General features: G+C 45.7%; 1 protein-coding gene across 2 annotated transcripts in view; it reads right to left on the reverse strand.

Annotated features, from left to right (window-relative positions):
• Positions 1-20,728, reverse strand: part of tex2 (testis expressed 2) — a 44,418-nt gene that overhangs the window by 6,547 nt on the left and 17,143 nt on the right. For both annotated transcript variants that reach the window (XM_045720000.2, XM_045719999.2), the window contains exons 3-9: positions 15,504-17,223; positions 11,973-12,173; positions 9,558-9,912; positions 9,128-9,354; positions 7,068-7,223; positions 6,740-6,839; positions 1,938-2,058 (exon numbers count right to left, since the gene is read on the reverse strand). In XM_045720000.2, the coding sequence (XP_045575956.2) occupies positions 1,938-2,058; positions 6,740-6,839; positions 7,068-7,223; positions 9,128-9,354; positions 9,558-9,912; positions 11,973-12,173; positions 15,504-17,198 (2,855 nt within the window). In that variant the 5' untranslated portion in view covers positions 17,199-17,223. The remainder of the gene's footprint in view (positions 1-1,937; positions 2,059-6,739; positions 6,840-7,067; positions 7,224-9,127; positions 9,355-9,557; positions 9,913-11,972; positions 12,174-15,503; positions 17,224-20,728) is intronic.

The raw sequence follows: 20,728 nt of genomic DNA on the forward strand, positions 1-20,728 counted from the left end.
AGAGAAAAAATATGCAAATGTGATAGTTAACAATGCCTCTCATTCAAACTCATGTGGTGCAGGTTTTTGGTCCAGCCCAGCACTAACACACCTGTTCTTGAATCATGTGTGTTAGTGTTGGCTGGAACAAAAGCCTGCAAATCCTATGATTCCCCAGGACTTGCATAGAACAGCACTGAACAAACCCTATCAATTCAGCCATTAGCACATGCTCAAAGCCATGCTGTTGATCCCAGATTTACAGCTAAAAATGTTACTTCCCCTCCCAGCATCCACTAATTGACTAATAGCATTTTTGTTGGAAGTCAAACAAAACACTTTGACAGTTCCAGATGAAGTCAGGCAGTGAATGGAGCCAATAAGTATTTGGAAAAGGTGTTGCGAAGCCACTCTGTTCAGTATCATACATCCTGAATGCCACCAATTCCTCACGTGATTGCCTACATAATCAAAGAGGTGCACATACCTTAAAGTACTATATAAGTAAGTACTTGATTTTAAGATTTATAATACCTCCCTGAGTGCTCTTTTTTAACCACATTTGTAAATAGAACATTTTAAATACTGCCTATCTCTATGTCCTTACCCCTCTCTCCCCTGCTCCCACAGCCCCTCTCCCTCTTCCATACTCACCCCTCTCTCCCCTGCTGCCCCAGCCCCTCTGCCTCCACCATACTCCCTGCTCCCCCCTCTCCCTCCTCCATACTCCCCCCTCTCCCCCAGCCCCTCTCCTTCCTCCATGCTCTCCCCTGCCCCCCCAGCCCCTCTACCTCCTCCATACTCACCCTTCTCTTCCTACTCCCCCAGCCCCTCTCCCTCCTCCATACTCACCCCTCTCTCCCCTGCTCCCCCAGCCCCTCTGCCCCCTCCATACTCTCCCCTGCTCCCCAGCCCCTCTTCCCCCTCCATACTCACCCCTCTCTCTCTTGCTCCCCCAGCCCCTCTCCCTCCTCCATACTCACCCCTCTCCCCTGCTCCCCCAGCCCCTCTGCCTCCTCCATACTCACCCCTCTCTCCCCTGCTGCCCCAGCCCCTCTCCCCCCTCCATACTCACCCCTCTCTCTCCTGCTCCCCAGCCCCTCTCCCTCCTCCATACTCTCCCCTGCTCCCCCAGCCCCTCTGCCTCCTCCATACTCACCCCTCTCTCCCCTGCTCCCCCAGCCCCTCTGCCTCCTCCATACTCACCCCTCTTTCCCCTGCTGCCCCAGCCCCTCTGCCTCCTCCATACTCACCCCTCTTTCCCCTGCTCCCCCAGCCCCTCTGCCTCCTCCATACTCACCCCTCTTTCCCCTGCTGCCCCAGCCCCTCTGCCTCCTCCATACTCACCCCTCTTTCCCCTGCTCCCCCAGCCCCTCTGCCTCCTCCATACTCACCCCTCTTTCCCCTGCTCCCCCAGCCCCTCTGCCTCCTCCATACTCACCCCTCTTTCCCCTGCTCCCCCAGCCCCTCTGCCTCCTCCATACTCACCCCTCTTTCCCCTGCTCCCCCAGCCCCTCTCCTTCCTCCATACTCACCCCTCTTTCCCCTGCTCCCCCAGCCCCTCTCCCTCCTCCATACTCACCCCTCTTTCCCCTGCTGCCCCAGCCCCTCTGCCTCCTCCATACTCACCCCTCTTTCCCCTGCTCCCCCAGCCCCTCTGCCTCCTCCATACTCACCCCTCTTTCCCCTGCTCCCCCAGCCCCTCTCCTTCCTCCATACTCACCCCTCTCTCCCCTGCTGCCCCAGCCCCTCTGCCTCCTCCATACTCACCCCTCTTTCCCCTGCTCCCCCAGCCCCTCTCCTTCCTCCATACTCACCCCTCTCTCCCCTGCTGCCCCAGCCCCTCTGCCTCCTCCATACTCACCCCTCTTTCCCCTGCTCCCCCAGCCCCTCTCCCTCCTCCATACTCACCCCTCTTTCCCCTGCTCCCCCAGCCCCTCTCCTTCCTCCATACTCACCCCTCTTTCCCCTGCTCCCCCAGCCCCTCTCCTTCCTTCCCCAGACGGGCCAAGTTCATCTTGGTCTCCAGGGTCATGATGAAGGAACCAGTGTAGGACACCTCCAGATCAAACCACAGACCTAGAAAGTGTAGGGAGTGAGAGAGAGAGAGAGGGAGAGAGGGAGGGAGAGAGAGAGGGAAAGAAAGAGCGAGAGGGAGGGAGAGAGAGAGAGAGAGAGAGGGAGAAAGGGATAAAAGAGGGATGGTAAATCATTACTAACATACCATCGTTGGCACATTGGACGACAATAGTGGAATAATGATGTTTTCACACTTCCCTGCAATGAAAACATTCTCCACCGTTGAGGATGCAGCCAACAAACTACACAGCCATATCGGATTAGTTACCACAAAAGCACAAAAATGTATAGCTAATGCTGACGGTATATAAAAGCTCTTGGTCCTATGTGTAAGTGGATAAGTCACTCATGCACTGTGAGCCTGAGACAAAGAGCAGTACGAGTCCCACCTGGACTACTGCCCAGTTATATGGTCAAATAAAGCAAGGAAGAATATTGGCAAATTACAGTTGGCCCAGAATAAAGCAGCACGGCTGGCCCTTAAATGTAGACGGAGGGACAATATCAATAACCTGTATGTCAGTCTCTCCTGGCTCAAAGTAGAGGAGAGATTGACTGCATCCCTACTTTTCTTTGTGAGAGGTGTGTTGAAAGCACCAAACTGTCTGTTCAAATGGCTAACACACAGCTCAGACACCCATACATACCCCACAAGACATGCCACCAGGGGTCTCTTCACAGTCAAAAAGTCCAGAACAGACTCTGGGAAATGCACAGTACTACATAGAGTCATGACAACATGGAACTCTCTTCCACATCAAGTAACTCAAGCAAGCCGTAAAATCAGATTGAAAAAAACAGATAAAACAACAACTCACAGCACAACGTGGACTGTGAAGAGACACATACACACACTCTACACACACACACACTCTAAACACACACTCTACACACACACACACACTCTGCACACACACACAATGCAATGTTGTCATATTGTGGTATAGTGTATTTATATTGTAAATGTTGTATAATAGAGTAATAATATATGATGTATTGTGGTATAGTGTATTTATATTATAAATGTTGTATAATAGAGTAATAATATATGATGTATTGTGGTATAGTGTATTTATATTGTAAATGTTGTATAATAGAGTAATAATGTATGATGTATTGTGGTATAGTGTATTTATATTGTAAATGTTGTATAATAGAGTAATAATATATGATGTATTGTGGTATAGTGTATTTATATTGTAAATGTTGTATAATAGAGTAATAATATATGATGTATTGTGGTATAGTGTATTTATATTATAAATGTTGTATAATAGAGTAATAATGTATGATGTATTGTGTTATTGATGATGTAGGCTGTTGTTGTGTTTGGCTGTAATGTAATTGTTTTAACACTGTTAGACCCCAGGAAGCGTAGCTGCTAATCTCGCTCTCACTCTGGTAACAATGTTGTAACGTGTACGACGCTCCGTCGCTCTGTTTGCGTGAAGTGTGTAGTGGCCTTAATCAGCATCACATCTGCCTTTGGGGCACTCTGGTCGCTAGCAGCCCCTGGTGATGATAATTCATTCAGTATTGTTTGCTTTGGCCCGTTATTAGTACTATTGTAAAACTCTGTTAAACATTGCATGTCTCTAAAGTACAAATGCTAATGTTGTTTTTGTGGACTAACCAGAGGTTCCCCGCCTGACTTCTAATTCCAGTGAAGCCACATGCTGTGTCCGACTGGTAGGGAGTGGAATGATCCTCTAGTAAACACACCAAAAGGTCAACTCTAGGGCAGCCTCACCTCTGATTGGCACAGAAGCTGGCTAACTCACCAGGCTTCTTCCTGGTTTTGGGTGGGAAAGGTCAGAACCCAGCAGGGTTTTTTGGTGTATATGTGTGTGTGTGTGTGTGTGTGTGTGTGTGTGTGCACTAGTGAAATTAAGCTCTTCAGTCGTATCACGTCTCTATACGGGGAGGAAATATCAACATGTTTACTCTTCATCTCTATCTCTCTCCAAGCACTCTCTATCCCACACAATGAAAGTGGGGAGGGATTTCTGTGACTAACTCTCTGGAAACTCTTCAGATGACAACAGTTATAAAGCTCTTAACTTATATCGGCTTCATCATCCTCCTGGAATAGAGGAGCACAGAGCTGCTGAGCAGTAATCCCCATAGGGCTCATTATGTGCAAGCGTTTAGCTGATAATGCCTGGGGGGAAAGCCCATGGGAACTGTGTTGTGTAGGACAGTGTGCAATAAATCACTCTCTGGACTGAGGAGCTTATGGGAAAGGGGATACCTATTCAGTTGCACAACTGAATGCATTCAACCGAAATGTGTCTTCTGCATTTAACCCATCCCCTCTGAATCAGAGCGGTGTGGGGGTCTAATTTGTAAGTCGCTCTGGATAAGAGCGTCTGCTAAATGACTTAAATGTTAAATGTAAATGTACCTTAATCGACATCATCGGCGCCCTGGGAGCAGTTGTTGTTGGCGGTTAACTGCCTTGCTCAGGGGCATTCAAACCAGCGAACTTTCATTTACTGGCCCAACGCTCTTAACCACTAGGCTATCTGATGCTTCTACTGTAGCAAGACAGCAGAGCAGTGTTTCCAAACTCAGTCCTGGGGACCCGAAGGGGTGCACGTTTTGGTTTTTGCCCTAACTGTCACGTTCAGACCTTAGTATGAGGTCATTTTTCCATAGTAGATTGGTCAGGGCGTGACAGGGGGGTGTTTTTGTCTATGTATTGTCGTTCTATGATGATTGTCGTTCTATGATGTATTTTCTATGTTGTGGCTGGGTATGGTTTCCATTCAGAGGCAGGTGTTTTTCGTTGTCTCTGATTTGAAGCCATACTTAGGCAGCCTGTTTTTCATGGGGTTTTGTGGGTGGTTGTTTTCGTTGTTTGTACCTGACGGGACTGTTGTTGGTCGTTTTTGTTATTTTGCTAAGTGTTTTCATTAAAAGTAATTATGAGCACTTCACACGCCGCATTTTGGTCTCCTTTAGACGACCCTTATTACACTAACACAGCTGATTCAAATAATTAACTCATCAAGCTTTGATGATTTGAAATCAGCTGTGTAGTGCTAGGCACCCCTTGTGGTCCCCAGGAACGAGTTTGAGAAACGCCGCAGTAGAGCCTTAGGAGTTTAACCCTTAACCTTGAATTGAATATGGAAAGCTTCCCAAATCTCAGACTGTAGCTTTAAAGGCCCAATGCAGCCTTTTTATCTCAATATCAAATCATTTCTGGGTAACAATTAAGTACCTTACTGTGATTGTTTTGAATTAAAATGGTCCCCAAAGAAAATGCTTTTTGGCAAAAAAAGCTATAATTTTACTAGGACTGTCTGGGAGTGGTCTGAATGGGGAGGGGAAAACTGAAAACTAGCTGGTATTGTCAGAGAGGTTTAGAACTCTCTTTGTTTTTGGTCTATTAAAACGTATACCGCCTGTTGATGTCACCAGGTCAGCCAAAACTCCATTACAGTGTTAGTTTCATCAGCTGTTGTACAATATGACACACAATCAGGGAAAAACAGAATTTTGACTGCACTGGGCCTTTAGGGGAAGTGGACCGTTAAAGCAAGACAGTGAGACATTCAAGCTTAGCAATGAAAGGTTTTTCAGGTAAAACATGAAAAACAGACTTAACCCACACACTCGCAACTACATCAGAATATAGTTAAATGATTGGATCAATATGACCTCCCACTCTCCTCACTAGCCTCCCACTTCTCCCCCTCATCCCCTCCCAAAGTCAGACATATCAATGTGCCTCGGGCTGTATTCACATTCTCAGTTGGAGTGCTGATCTAGTTTGGCCTTTTAGATCCTAATCAATTACATCTACAGTGTTGTGAAAAAGTATCTGCCCACTTTCTAACTTTCTCTACTTTTGCATATTTTTCATACTAAATGTTATCAGATCTTCAACCAAACCTAATATTAGATAAAGGGAACCTGAGTGAACAAATAACACAACAATTACTTAATTGATTTATTTCATAAACAAAGTTATGCAACACCCAATGCCAAGACATAATGGGACCCATCTCATCCAAAAAGTTGACTCAAGTTTGTCAAAAAGCACCTGGATGATCCTTTTTATTTTTTTATTCAATTGTTTTTATTTTAGTTTTATGGATAGATGAGTGAAACGTATAACATTTTGGACGACATGGGTCCCATTATGCCTGGCGAAAACCTAACACTGCATTCCACAGTAAGAACCTTATGCCAACGGTTGAGCATGGTGGTGGTACTGGGATGGTACCATGAATTCTGCTCTGTATCAGAGAATTCTACAGGAGAATGTCAGGCCATCCGTCTGTGAGCTGAAGCGCAGCTGGGTCATGCAGCATGACAATGATCCAAAACACACAATCAAGTCTACATGAAAATGGCTAAAAAGCAACACATTTGAAGTTTTGGAATGGCCTAGTCAAAGTCCAGACCTAATCCCAATTGAGATGTGGCAGGACTTGAAACGAACAGTTCATGTTTGAAAACCCACAAATATCGCTGAGTTAAACCAGTTCTGCATGGAAGAGTGAGGCAAAATGTTAATTACTCTGGTTCATAAAGGCAGAGGTATGTGGAGACTGAAACAAAAGGCAGAAGGGAGGGGGAAAGAGAGGAGATGATAGGAGGAGGGAGAGGAGAAAAGATAGAGAGGGAGAAGAGAAAGCAGGGAGAGAGAGAGAGAGAGAGAGTGTCCTACCTTGGTGGTCTACAGAGGGCTTGGAGGCATGGAGGATCTTGGGAATGGAGAAGCCCATGTCCAGCGCTGTCAGAGCCAGCTCATTCATAAAGTACGGCAGCTGTAACACACAGGATATTTACACCTCAGGACAGTCTCCTTTCTTACACGTGTGTTTTCTCTGAGTTACATCTCATTTCCCTCTGGTGTGTTGAGAAGTAAGTGAGGAGAAGACGCTTGGAATTTAAAAAGGACTATCGACAAAGAGCTCTCTGGGACAAAGACAGATAAGAAGAATATACACGCTGACTGTATGTGGAGGGAGAGGAGATATGATGCCAGTACTCACTCTGATCTTACTGAGCTTCATCTGGATCTTTTTGGAGACCATGTCAGCCCAGTACTTCTCCCCCAGGAAGTCCCAGAACACCCGGCCTATCAAGGCGTTCACCCACGCCTCTGGCACCGCCCCTCGCCCCGGCCGCTCGCACGGGCTGCTGGGTAACTGACAGGAACAACGTGGGAGTAACAGGTAGTGAGACAAACGTAGTAAACATACATACTCTATATCCAACTGATTTTAGAGGTCAGGTCCAGGGTATATACAATTGTATGTGAAACGAATGGAGAATACTTTCTCATTGCTTAGAGTTTGAATGTATACTGAACAAAAATATAAACGCAACATGTAAAGTGTTGGTCCTATGTTTCATGAGCTGAAATTTTCCATATGCACAGAAAGATTGTTTCTCTCAAATGTTGTGCACAAATTTGTTTACATCTCTGTTAGTGAGCGTTTCTCCTTTGCCAAGATAAACAGCATGATCATTACACAGGTGCACCTTGTAATGGGGACAATAAAAGGCAGCTCTAAAATGTGCAGTTTTGTCACACAACACAATGCCACAGATGTCTCTAGTTTTGAGGGAATGTGCAATTGGCATGCTGACTGCAGGAATGTCCACCAGAGCTGTTGCCAGAGAATTGAATGTTCATTTCTTTACCAACGTCGTTTTAGAGAATTTGGCAGTATGTCCAACCAGCCTCACAACCGCAGCTGATGAAACTGTGGGTTTGCACAACCAAAGAATTTCTGCACCAACTGTCAGAAACCGTCTCAGGGAAGCTCATCTGCATGCTGGTCATCCTCACCAGGGTCTTGACCTGACTGCTGTCTGGCTTCATCACCGACTTCAGTGGGCAAATGCTCACCTTTGATGGTCACTGGCACGTTGGAGAAGTGTGCTCTTCATGGATATATCTCGGTATCAACTGTACCGGGCAGATGTCAGACAATGTATGGTGTCATGTGGGCAAGCGGTACCCCATTGTGGCGGTGGGGTTATGGTATGGGCAGGCATAAGCCACGGACAACAAACAAAATTTCATTTTATTGATGGCAATTTGTCTTGCCATTCATCCGCCTCCATCACCTCATGTTTCAGCATGATAATGCACAGCCCCATGTCGCAAGGATCTATACACAATTCCTGGAAGCTGAAAATGTCCCAGTTCTTCCATGGTCTCACCAGACATTTCACCCATTGAGCATGTTTGGGATGCTCTGGATAGACGTGCACGATAGTGTGTTCCAGTTCCCGCCAAATATCCAGCAACTTCGCACAGCCATTGAAGAGGAATAGGACAACATTCCACAGGCCACAATCAACAGCCTGATCAACTCTATGCTTGGTTTTCTGATCCATGCCCCTCGTTTTTTTTTTCCTCTACCGGATCGGTGTCCCTATATCGGGATGGTTGTTGCTAACGTGCGCTAATGTGACTAGAATGATGTTGTAAGTAACATCCAACTTTCCAGGACATAGACATGTCTTATATGTGCAGAAAGCTTACATTCTTGTTAATCTAACTGCACTGTCCAATTTACAGTAGCCATTACAGTAAAAAAAATACCATGCTACTGTTTGAGGAGAGTGCACAACAACAAAAAACTATCACGGCACTTGGTTTGATACATTCACCTCTGAAGGTAAATAATGTACTTACATTCCATAATCTTGCTCTGATTTGTCATCCTGAGGGTCCCAGAGATAAAAATATAGCATAGTTTTGTTTAATAAAATCAATTTTTATACTCAAATGTAGGAACTGGGTTCTAAAGTTTGAACCCCTGCTGTTTGTGTATTCCCAGTCATGTGAAATCCATAGATTTGGATCTAATGAATTTATTTCAATTGGCTGATTTCCTTATTTGAGCTGTAACTCTTTGAAATTGTTGCATGTTGCTTAGTATAGTTGTTTATTGTTCAGTATAGTTACATGCTATTACATGGCCACACTAACTACATGTCTACATGGCTATCTGATCAGCCTGTGTCAACATGGTCACCTCCATAGAATTACATATAGAATGAATAAGATCTCTGTGGTCTCCCCCATCAACCCTACCTTCTTGGTGGCTCCAGGGCTGCCCTCTGGGCTGTGGGAGGGGCTGCTGGCCGGGGGGCTGTCCAGCGGGGGCAGGGGGGTGACGTACTTGGCCATGTAGACGTTGTAGTCCAGCAGCATCTTCTGCCTGACCCCTCCGGCCAGGGAAGGGTCCTTCTGACTGGGCTCGTCCATGAGGCTGCCACGGCTGCTACTCCTGCTCTCTGCCTCCAGTCTGTGAGGCCAGTCTGTTAGGCAACGACAACCACACCTGGGTTCAAATTCTATTGGAAATCATTTCACATATGTTAATGTTTAGCTAACCCTGTCTGTAATCCTCTTAGAATTAGGGTTAGGGTTAAGGTTAGGGAGAATAGGATTTTGAATGGGAATCAATTGTTGGTCTCCAAAAAGTACAGCTGTCTGTGTGTTCATCTGAATGTTCCCTCACCGCCCACTGGATGCTCACTGGATGTTTTATTAGCCTCAGACTTAAGTCTGGATGCCACCAAAATCCTCCTGAACCATTCTTCTTTCTCCCGACCCGTCCTCCCAAACAGGAACAGGGTCAGATCCCGCTCCCCTGGGGGTTTCCTGGGCTCCTCTCCACCCCCAGCTCCACCTGGACCCTCCAGCTTCTCCCCCTTCTCCCCCACCCCGGCCGGCTTCTCTTCCCCAGGATCGGGCCTCTCTCCCTGGGCCTGGACCTTGGACATGAAGTCCTCCTGCTTGGCCAGCTCGATACAGATGGGGTACTTCTTGTTCCACACGCGCTTCCTGGCCAGGCTCTGGGGCACCAGGTGGATCTGGGGACACATTTGGATGTTACACACTACATGAACCTCTTGGGGGTGTTCTAAAAATATTAGGCTGACTGGACAGATACAGGTATTTATATCACTTGTGAGGGAGGCCCACTTCAATATCTGTATGCCCAAACACATACACAGTCATACACAAATGTGCACCATATATGATATGAAAGTGACGTGTCGTTTTTCAGGAAGTAGCCTTGTAGTTTTGCGTTTTGAATGGGCAAAAACATATGGTCTTCAGCACGGTCTTCAGCACACAAACTTCAGAGGTAAATTCATCCAAAAACACAAATATAATTTTATATACAGTCGGAAGTTTACATACACCTTAGCCAAATACATTTAAACTCAGTTTTTCACAATTCCTGACATTTAATCGTAGTAAAAATGCCCTGTCTTAGGTCAGTTAGGATCACCACTTTTTTTAAGAATGTGAAATCCCAGAATAATAGTTGAGAGAATTATTTCTTTCAGCTTTTATTTCTTTCATCACATTCCCAGTGGGTCAGAAGTTTACATACACTCAATTAGTATTTGGTAGCACTGCCTTTAAATTGTTTAACTTGGGTCAAATGTTTCGGGTAGCCTTCCATAAGCTTCCCACAATAAGTTGGGTGAATTTTGGCCCATTTCTCCTGACAGAGCTGGTGTAACTCAGTCAGGTTTGTAGGCCTCCTTGCTCGCACACGGTTTTTCAGTTCTGCCCACAAATGTTCTATGGGATTGAGGTCAGGGCTTTGTGATGGCCACTAAAATACCTTGACTATGTTGTCCTTAAGCCATTTTGCCACAACTTTGGAAGTATTCTTGGGGTCATTGTCCATTTGGAAGACCCATTTGCGACCAAGTTTTAACTTCCTGACTGATGTCTTGAGATGTAGCTTCAATATATCCACATAATTTTTGTTCCTCATGATGCCATCTGTTTTGTGAAGTGCACCAGTCTCTCCTGCAGCAAAGCACCCCCACAACATGATGCTGCCACCTCCGTGCTTCACGGTTGGGATGGTGTTCTTCTGCTTGCAAGCCTCCCCCTTTTCCTCCAAACATAACGATGGTCATTATGGCCAAACAGTTCAATTTATGTTTCATCAGACCTGAGGACATTTCTCCAAAAAGTACGATCTTTGCCCCCATGTGCAGTTGCAAACCATTGTCTGGCATTTTTATGGCGGTTTTGGAGCAGTGGCTTCTTCCTTGCTGTCGATATAGGACTCGTTTTACTGTGGATATAGATACTTTTGTACCTGTTTCCTCCAGCATCTTCACAAGGTCCTTTGCTGTTGTTCTGGGATTGATTTGCACTTTTCGCACCAAAGTACCTTCATCTCTAGAAAACAGAATGCGTCTCCTTCCTGAGCGGTATGATGGCTGCGTGGTCCCATGGTGTTTATACTTGCGTACTATTGTTTGTACAGATGAACGTGGTACCTTCAGGCGCTTGGAAATTGCTCCCAATGATGAACCAGACTTGTGGAGGTCTACAATTTTTTTTCTGAGGTCTTGGCTGATTTCTTTTGATTTTCCCATGACGTCAAGCAAAGAGGCACTGAGTTTGAAGGTAGGCCTTGAAATACATCCACAGGTACACCTCCAATTGACTCAAATGATGTCAATTAGCCTATCAGAAGCTTCTAAAGCCATGACATAATTTTCTGGAATTTTCCAAGCTGTTCAAAGGCACAGTCAACTTAATGTATGTAAACTTCTGACCCACTGGAATTGTGATACAGTGAATTATAAGTGAAATAATCTGTCTGTAAACAATTGTTGGAAAAACTACTTAATGACTCCAAGCTAAGTGTATGTAAACTTCCGACTTCAACTGTATCTTAAATGACCGCGTTTTCACGGATTTAATGATATAATCGTCGAGCCCATTCAAGAGATTTGGGGACAGGACCCGGAAGTATGACGTAGGACGACGCCACTTGCACATCGTATTTCCCTTTCCCTCCCTCTCTGTCTTAGACATACACAAACAAAATGGCGCATCCATCCGCAAACGACCATACAACAAGTTCCACAGACAGACGGACAGACACACACACCTTGCTGTCGGTGAGGTCGTAGATCTTCTGGCTGATGTAGGTGACGTCAGGTTTGGGCTCGTTGTGCGTGGCCCGCCGGGCGATGTTGCGGTTGGGTTTGGACAGGCGCAGGGTGGAGCCCTCCAGACGTACATACACAGAGTGGGTCAGAGTGGCATGGTACATCTCTAGGTCATAGCTGGACATCTGGTTCATCCAGCCCTGTTAATGAGAACAACACACACTGTTAACTCTCAGACCGACGCATGGAACAACATGGAGACTAATAATATGCACGAATGACACGCACACACAAACACACACAAACACACACACACTAATTGGGGAGTGTGATCGGCTGCAATACAACCGCATAACCACACGGTCTCCAACTTTTAGCTGACAGTCCTGGTCCATACTAACATCATAGTGGGATAATCATCCAGAGCATGTTGATATGTGGAGATAGTATCACAACATGGCTTCCTCTAAACAACAACAACGGTCTGTTCAGTTCTCTTCAGAGACGGGGAGACGTTACTTCATGTTGATATGTGGAGATAGTATCACAACATGGCTTCCTCTAAACAACAACAACGGTCTGTTCAGTTCTCTTCAGAGACGGGGAGACGTTACTTCATGTTGATATGTGGAGATAGTATCACAACATGGCTTCCTCTAAACAACAACGGTCTGTTCAGTTCTCTTCAGAGACGGGGAGACGTTACTTCATGTTGATATGTGGAGATAGTATCACAACATGGCTTCCTCTAAACAACAACAACGGTCTGTTCAGTTCTCTTCAGAGACGGGGAGACGTTACTTCATGTTGATATGTGGAGATAGTATCACAACATGGCTTCCTCTAAACAACAACAACGGTCTGTTCAGTTCTCTTCAGAGACGGGGAGACGTTACTTCATGTTGATATGTGGAGATAGTATCACAACATGGCTTCCTCTAAACAACAACAACGGTCTGTTCAGTTCTCTTCAGAGACGGGGAGACGTTACTTCATGTTGATATGTGGAGATAGTATCACAACATGCTTCCTCTAAACAACAACAACGGTCTGTTCAGTTCTCTTCAGAGACGGGGAGACGTTACTTCATGTTGATATGTGGAGATAGTATCACAACATGGCTTCCTCTAAACAACAACAACGGTCTGTTCAGTTCTCTTCAGAGACGGGGAGACGTTACTTCATGTTGATATGTGGAGATAGTATCACAACATGGCTTCCTCTAAACAACAACAACGGTCTGTTCAGTTCTCTTCAGAGACGGGGAGACGTTACTTCATGTTGATATGTGGAGATAGTATCACAACATGGCTTCCTCTAAACAACAACGGTCTGTTCAGTTCTCTTCAGAGACGGGGAGACGTTACTTCATGTTGATATGTGGAGATAGTATCACAACATGGCTTCCTCTAAACAACAACAACGGTCTGTTCAGTTCTCTTCAGAGACGGGGAGACGTTACTTCATGAGTTCCATCATGGGCATGATGACATCATAGCGTGACTGTGGGTGAGAGTTGACCCGTATGACCCCTCCTTTAGCTGGCTATATTCTGTGGTTCCACAGGCGCTATGTTGGGCTGTGTTCCACGTGACCAGAGAGCCTCTCTCCAGTACAGCTGTAGCCTGAGGCTATTGAGCTCATGTGGCCACACGGGTTCAAACACACACGCACAAGTACACACACACACACACACACTCAAATAAGAACACAAACACACACTCAAATAAGAACACAAACACACGCTTACATAACCGCTAGCCAAGCGCTAAGCGTGTCTCCTCTGCTTCAGTTTCCAGCACATTGACTGGGTTAAAAGGAGAACGCTTGACAAATCAACAGACCATTTAATCTGTGAGGTTGTTTCAGGGCAAACCCCAATGCAGCTGGAGGGAACGCTATATAGCCTCAGTATGTTGTTGGATAGCCCAATGAGGATGTTAGATTAGTCATTTAGCACTCTTATCCAGAGTCTTATTACAGTAGTGAGTGAATACATCTTCATACTGGTCCCCTATGGGAATCAAACCCACAACCCTGGTGTTGCAAGCACCATGCTGAGCCACACCGGACTTTGATGTATTTGTTATCCAGCCAATGTTTCTCTATCCCACTGGGAAGCCACCATTGTGAATGCTGCATGAGCATTCAGGAGAGGTTGTACATCCCAATATTTAAGCCAGTGTAATGTTTAATGGTGTAATAACCCAAGCCGACTGAAAAGTACTGGTGTGGATATTAGGATTCATGGAGGGAGGAGAATTGTTACCTTGGCAACCATGCTGTTTAGCAATTCAAGAGAGGGAAGAAGACGGATATCTACAGACATTTACTGAATGGCTTCAGGTCCTATCTGATAAAGTGAGCAGCCATCAGGTTTTATTCCTGAACTTTAACGACAAACAGAGACGCGATATGGAGAATTGGTTTGCGTCCCAAATGGCAACCTAATCCCTATATGGTGCACTATGTTCAACCAGAACCCTATAGGCCTTGGTCAAAAGTAGTGCACTACAAAGGGAATAGGGTGCCATGTGGGACGCATTCTTGTAGATCCTCCCTACTCTTTCCGAGTCCCACTGGGGAAAAGCCAGCCATGTATCAGCTGTTTATCTTGTAGACGCTATCAGCAACATGTGCTCAGCTTGCTAACTCAATAGAAGCTGCAGGCTACCTGTCCACAGTGATGACAGCTACTACTAAGGGAAGGACACAGCCTATCTAAGATGTCAGGCTATCTGTCCACAGTGATGACAGCTACTACTAAGGGAAGGACACAGCCTATCTAAGATGTCAGGCTATCTGTCCACAGTGATGACAGCTACTACTAAGGGAAGGACACAGCCTATCTAAGATGTCAGGCTATCTGTCCACAGTGATGACAGCTACTACTAAGGGAAGGACACAGCCTATCTAAGATGTCAGGCTATCTGTCCACAGTGATGACAGCTACTACTAAGGGAAGGACACAGCCTATCTAAGATGTCAGGCTATCTGTCCACAGTGATGATAGGTACTACTAAGGGAAGGACACAGCCTATCTAAGATGTCAGGCTATCTGTCCACAGTGATGACAGGTACTACTAAGGGAAGGACACAGCCTATCTAAGATGTCAGGCTATCTGTCCATAGTGATGACAGCTACCACTAAGGGAAGGACACAGCCTATCTAAGATGTCAGGCTCCTTTCTATGTGATCTGCCTTAAATATACCTTGGTCGTTGCACAACAGAAAAGTATGCCTATCCATGACAATATCTTTATTGTTGCATTTATACATCTATTATCTATCCTCTTGGGTAGAAAGCTTTCTATGTCATAACCTTACACAAAAATACAGGGATAGGCTGTGAAACGTAGGACAGTGTTCAGTCACAAACTCTGGTTCTGGAGAGTTGAGCAGGCTTTTGTTCCAGTCTTATACTAATGCACCCTTTACAGTTTTTTCCCAATTGCTTTGGCACTAATTTCAGACGTAAGTCGTCAAATTTCTAAATACTTAGCACTAAACTGCTAACACAGTGACCTACCTTAAAGATTCCAGGTTCTTTGATATCCAGCTGGGCCACGTTCCACTGCTCCCCCCTTCGTCTGCCCTGCCTGGTCCCACTGCAGCTGGAGACCTCCGGAGCCGACAGCCACACCACCAGTATAGCCAGCATGAACCCTGCTGCCACCCCCTGCACCACCGCACACAAATAGGGTGGCAGGGGGAATACCAGGTAACTGTAGACTAGACATGTGAAGAAGAGGAGGCCAGTGATGGGCACGTTTGGTAAGTCTTCCTCCTCTTCGTCGGACTCGGCTTCACTGCAGACGCCCGTGCTTCCTGTTTGGATCTGCAGGGACCCGGGCCGCTCCCCGTCCGGTGTCTCAGTGTCAGTACAGAGCTCAAAGTCTTCACTGTAGAGCTCACAGAACTCCTCGTCCTCCAGGCGGACTAGGGCCGACATGGAGCAGTGACCCAGGGCGAGGAAGGAGGACCTGGGGAGAGGAGGAGGGGAGGAGACCCTGGAGGTCCTGGAGGACTTGGCTGGAGGAGAGGAGAAGACAGAGTCTGCTGAGGCTTCACCAGTAGGGGTCTCCTCTTCCTCCTCTTCCTCCTCCTCTCCTTCAGAGTTGCCCCCCTCCTCTTTGATGCTGTAGTTGTTGTTGCTCTCTGCGTGCCCATTGAGGCCTGCCAGGTTGGTGAGCTCCGTGGCGCTGAGGGAGAGGGAGCGGTGGGTAGCGGAGGCACCCCCCCCTGTACCTCCTCCCTCGGCCCCGCCTCCAGCCTCGTCGCCCATGAACTTACTGAACAGATGCATTGGCTCACACATGACCTCCGACAAACGCCTCCTAGTATCCTCAATCCTGGCCTCCATCTCTTGCACCTTGAAGAAACACCTCCCGTCGGCCGGGGAGGTGAGGGGTGAGGAGGGGGCCGTCTTGGAGTCACCACCCCCAAACGTGGTGGAACCCATCGGCTGGCCCAACTGCTTGAAGAGCTGCAGGTTGTTGACGCGGGAGTCTGGAGGTGGGCGCTGCTGGGAGAGAGATGGTGGTGAGGGCGCCTCCTGGTGGTCGGGCCTGGTGTTGTCCGTGGAGAGAGACTTGACGAACGTCTTCATCAGATGGTGGCGGTGGCGTCCGGCAGAAGAAGGAGGGGCAACCATCATTTCATTGGACAGGGACCTGAGGCTGAGGAAAGGCTTGGAGGGCAGGGCTGCGGAGCGAGACGGGGAGGAGGTGGTGGAGGAGGAGGTGGGAGGGATCGTGGGCCTTGTGTGATCAGAGGGCCAGGAGGAGCAAGCAGGGGGGGAATGGAGGGGGGTGTGCATGGAGGAGGGGAGGATGGGCAGGGCTGGGCTGTGGGGTAGAGTGGTAGAGGACACAGCAATGGTAGTGGTGGCCCCAATCCCTCCAGCATCAAACACTAGCTCCTCGCTGGCTTCCAAGGCCGTCACGATGCCCTGGTCCTCAGTCCTCCCCCCCATCCCACCCAGCCCTTCTGACTCCTCTCCTGCAGAGGACGATGACACAGACGCCCCAAACCCATACAGCTCCTCGTCCTCGTCCTCCTCTTGTCCCAGGGCGGAGAAGTGGATGGTGATGGTGTCCCGGGAGAGGGAGCGCTGCACCTGCAGCTTGGGGCCGGGGGGCGGGCGGGGGGGCGTGGAGGAGGAGGGGGTACTGTCAGCAGCATGGCCGTCCTTCCTGCTACTGTTGCTGCCCTGGCTGGTCATGACCACACTCCACAGGGCTCACAGCCTGGAGAGGGGGAGAGAGAGTGAAAGAGAGAGAGGGATGAGGGAGAGAGAACGAGTGGTGTGGGAGAGGCAGGGACAGAGAGAGAGAGAGAGAAAGAAAGAGATAGAGAGAGAGAAAGAAAAAAAAAATATATATATATATATATATATATTGTTTTAAAGCTAGAATCCTTAGCTGCTACATCAATTTGACTATTGATTCTTGAGGAATATAACTTATGCCTCATGAGCTTAGTTCAACTGTCGTACCCCATCAAAACCAAAAATATATGTTTTTTTTACTCTGAAGTTTGTAGTTTAGTTAAGTTTAGTTTATTAATTTGACCATTTTAAAAAACAAGCACACATAAAACTTAAAAGCCATACATGCACATTAATAAAATCATGGACGATAACACACAATACAGTCTGGGACTTATTTCCATTGTGATCCTCTTGAGACAAGATGGCTAGACAAGATCGAACACAGTATGGCAGTGAAATAATAAAACAAAAACATAGAAGAAGAGCATCTATCTCATCATTCCAGTTACATCATAGGGGTAAACAATATATATAACAATATATAATATGTAAACAATATATATGTAAACAAAAACTATATAGCCTCAAAACATGGTAACAACTGTCCTTGCATCCACAGCTCTGTCTATGAATTTGAGAGTGGTTACATTTCTCCAGGCTCATCCCTCAGTTTGTTTTTACCAAAACAGAGGCTAGGGTGTCCACTTTGTCATTGTATCAATTAAGGATTGTAGCTTTAATTGAGGCACCAAGTTTGCGCTGCTCGCTCCCGCTGCTCGTTCCCGCTGCTCGTTCCGTGGATAAATGAATGCTCCTACCGCTGTCTCTCCCAAGCATCTTTGACCGGTGTTTTCACATACTGCTTGTATCCACAGCACTAACTGACTGGATTAGTAAAGTGCAGCCAGGACAGTACAGTGAGCAAGTCCTCCTCTTTCTCTCTGTTTATCCTACTGGTGCATGTGTGATCAAGTGTGAGTTGCTGTTGTGTGTAGGTCATTTTATTGGCAGAGCTTGTCTTCGGGAAGCGGGTTGTGGGTTGTGTTTGCGAACTCATTTTTGCTCACAACAAGCTTGTGGCATGGCTGATACTATACAGAAAAACGCTGCAAAGCTCAATGCGGAAGACGAGTACGTATCAAGCACTACACTCCACGAACTACTGGATAAACAAAAATACTTCTATAAAGATGTAACAGATCTGCAGGAAAATAACTTGAAGTCCTTCCTGCAACTCTTTCTGGATTCTACCAACAAAAGGGTTGATGATCTGTTTAAGGCCGTAACGGAATTTATACACAGTTTGGAATTTACGCAGTCGGAGGTGAATGTCCCCAGCCAGACCACATTCAAAACCATGTCTGAGGATTTCACCATTTTACAAATAACACTTGACAAGCACTCTTCCAAAGGATACTACCTCAAAAAACAATCGAGGCACAATAACATTTGAATTGATGGAATTGAGGACGTAAAGACTGAAACTTGGCATGACACAGAAGTCAAGGCCAAGACACTGCTGGCAGATCAACTCAAACTGGACCCTAAACTCATGGAGATTGAGAGGGCTCATAGGAATGGCACTTTCTTCCCCCATGGATTCTGCAAATTACAAAAAGTAAAAGAACAAATTTACTCACCTACTTCGGATATCCCCAAAAATATATTTGACTAATTCCAAGAATCCTTAAATAATACAAGTCAAATTGGAAAATCAATCAACTGTTAAATAAGAAAAAGGCATCTAGAACCATCCCATCTCAATTTATTGTTGGAAATAAGAATGTAATAACTTTTTTGTGAATGTGGGTTCCTCTCTGTAAAAGAAATTTGAGAAAACTGATGGCAATCCCTTGGATTACATTAAGGGACATTTCCCTTCTCTGCTTCAGTTTGATCCTCCTGATGTAATGGAGGTGATGGAGGTAAATGGTAAAGATATCAGCAGAAGGTCATGATGAGATTGGTACCTTTTTGGTGAAATCAGTGTCTTCCTCAATTAATCAGTGTCTTCCTCAATTACTTCCTGAATTATCTTCACCAAACTAGTAGTATTGTTCCTAAAGATTTGAAAATTGAAAAAAGTTATCCCCCTCTATAAATCTGGGTATCTAATATCTTTCACAAATTATTTCCCAATATCTGTACTACCATGTTTTTCTAAAATCCTAGAAATGTGGTGTGTAAGAGAATGTTGAAACGCTTAAATCAACACTATATTCTACATGAGCATCAATATGGTTTTTGAAAAACTACTCCACATATATAGCCCCTGTCACGGGTGTCGTAAGGACTTGACCAAAATGCAGCGGGAATGTGTATACTCATCTTCTTTTTAATAGGAAGAAAGAAGGGAAAACCGAAACAAAACACACGTATAAAAAAACAACGACGATAACAGTCTTGTCAGGCACACAGCTAAACAAGAAACACACCCCTCTTAAATAGGACCTTCAATTAGAAGCAACGAGGAGCAGCTGCTTCCAATTGAAGGTCAACCCCATTAACTAAACATAGAAATAGAAAGACTAGAACGAACATAGAAATATACTAACATAGAACATTATCCACAAACCCCGAAACACATAAAACAAACACCCCTCTTACATAAGAACATAGCCCAACAAACCCCGAAACACTCTAAACAAACACCCCCTGCCACGTCCTGACCAAACTATAATAACAAATAACCCCTTTACTGGTCAGGACGTGACAGCTCCTTTGTAACTTGTGGATAAAATCTTTCCAGCCCTGGACAACAATGAACACGCTCTCTGCGTCTTTTTAGATTCATCCAAAGACTTTGACATGGTTGATCATGAAATGTTACTTTCTAAATTGCATTATTATGGTTTTCATGATTATACATAATTGGCTATATAGTTCTGTTTATGATAGAGAACAATTTGTATATGCAAACGGCTGTGCATCTACCAGGGCCAAGATATCCTGTGCTGTGACACAGGGTTGATAATGTGACCTGTGTTATTCCTAATCTATATCAATGACCTTGCTGCTGTGTCTTCTACCGTACTTCCCCTTCTCTTTGGTGAGGATACATATTACATTTTATCACACAAGAATTTTGATTAATGAAGCCAACTCAGGCATGGCCACATTTTCTGAATGGTTCCAGATAAACAAATGATCTTTAAATGTTGGTGGGAATGAAATGGAACAAGTCACATCCACTAGATTCCTCTGAGTTCTAGTTGATGAAAAGTTATCCTGGAAAGATCATATTCGATTTGTCACTAGCGAAGTGATGAAATCTGCTGGTATCATCAGAAAGACTAGTGGTTTGGTTCACCAGGCTTGCTTCCTAACTCTATACTACAGCTTAATTTACCCATATCTGGGCCAGTAAATATGCCTCCTAACTACACAAATTACTCATCATACAAAATACATTTGCAAGACTAGCCACCTCCTCTAATTACCTGGCTCCATATGCACCTTTGTTTAAGAAACTCTATATCTTG

The sequence above is a fragment of the Salmo salar genome, chromosome 06 (genome assembly GCF_965601325.2).
Source record: "Salmo salar chromosome 06, fSalSal1, whole genome shotgun sequence".
Lineage (NCBI taxonomy): Eukaryota > Metazoa > Chordata > Actinopteri > Salmoniformes > Salmonidae > Salmo > Salmo salar.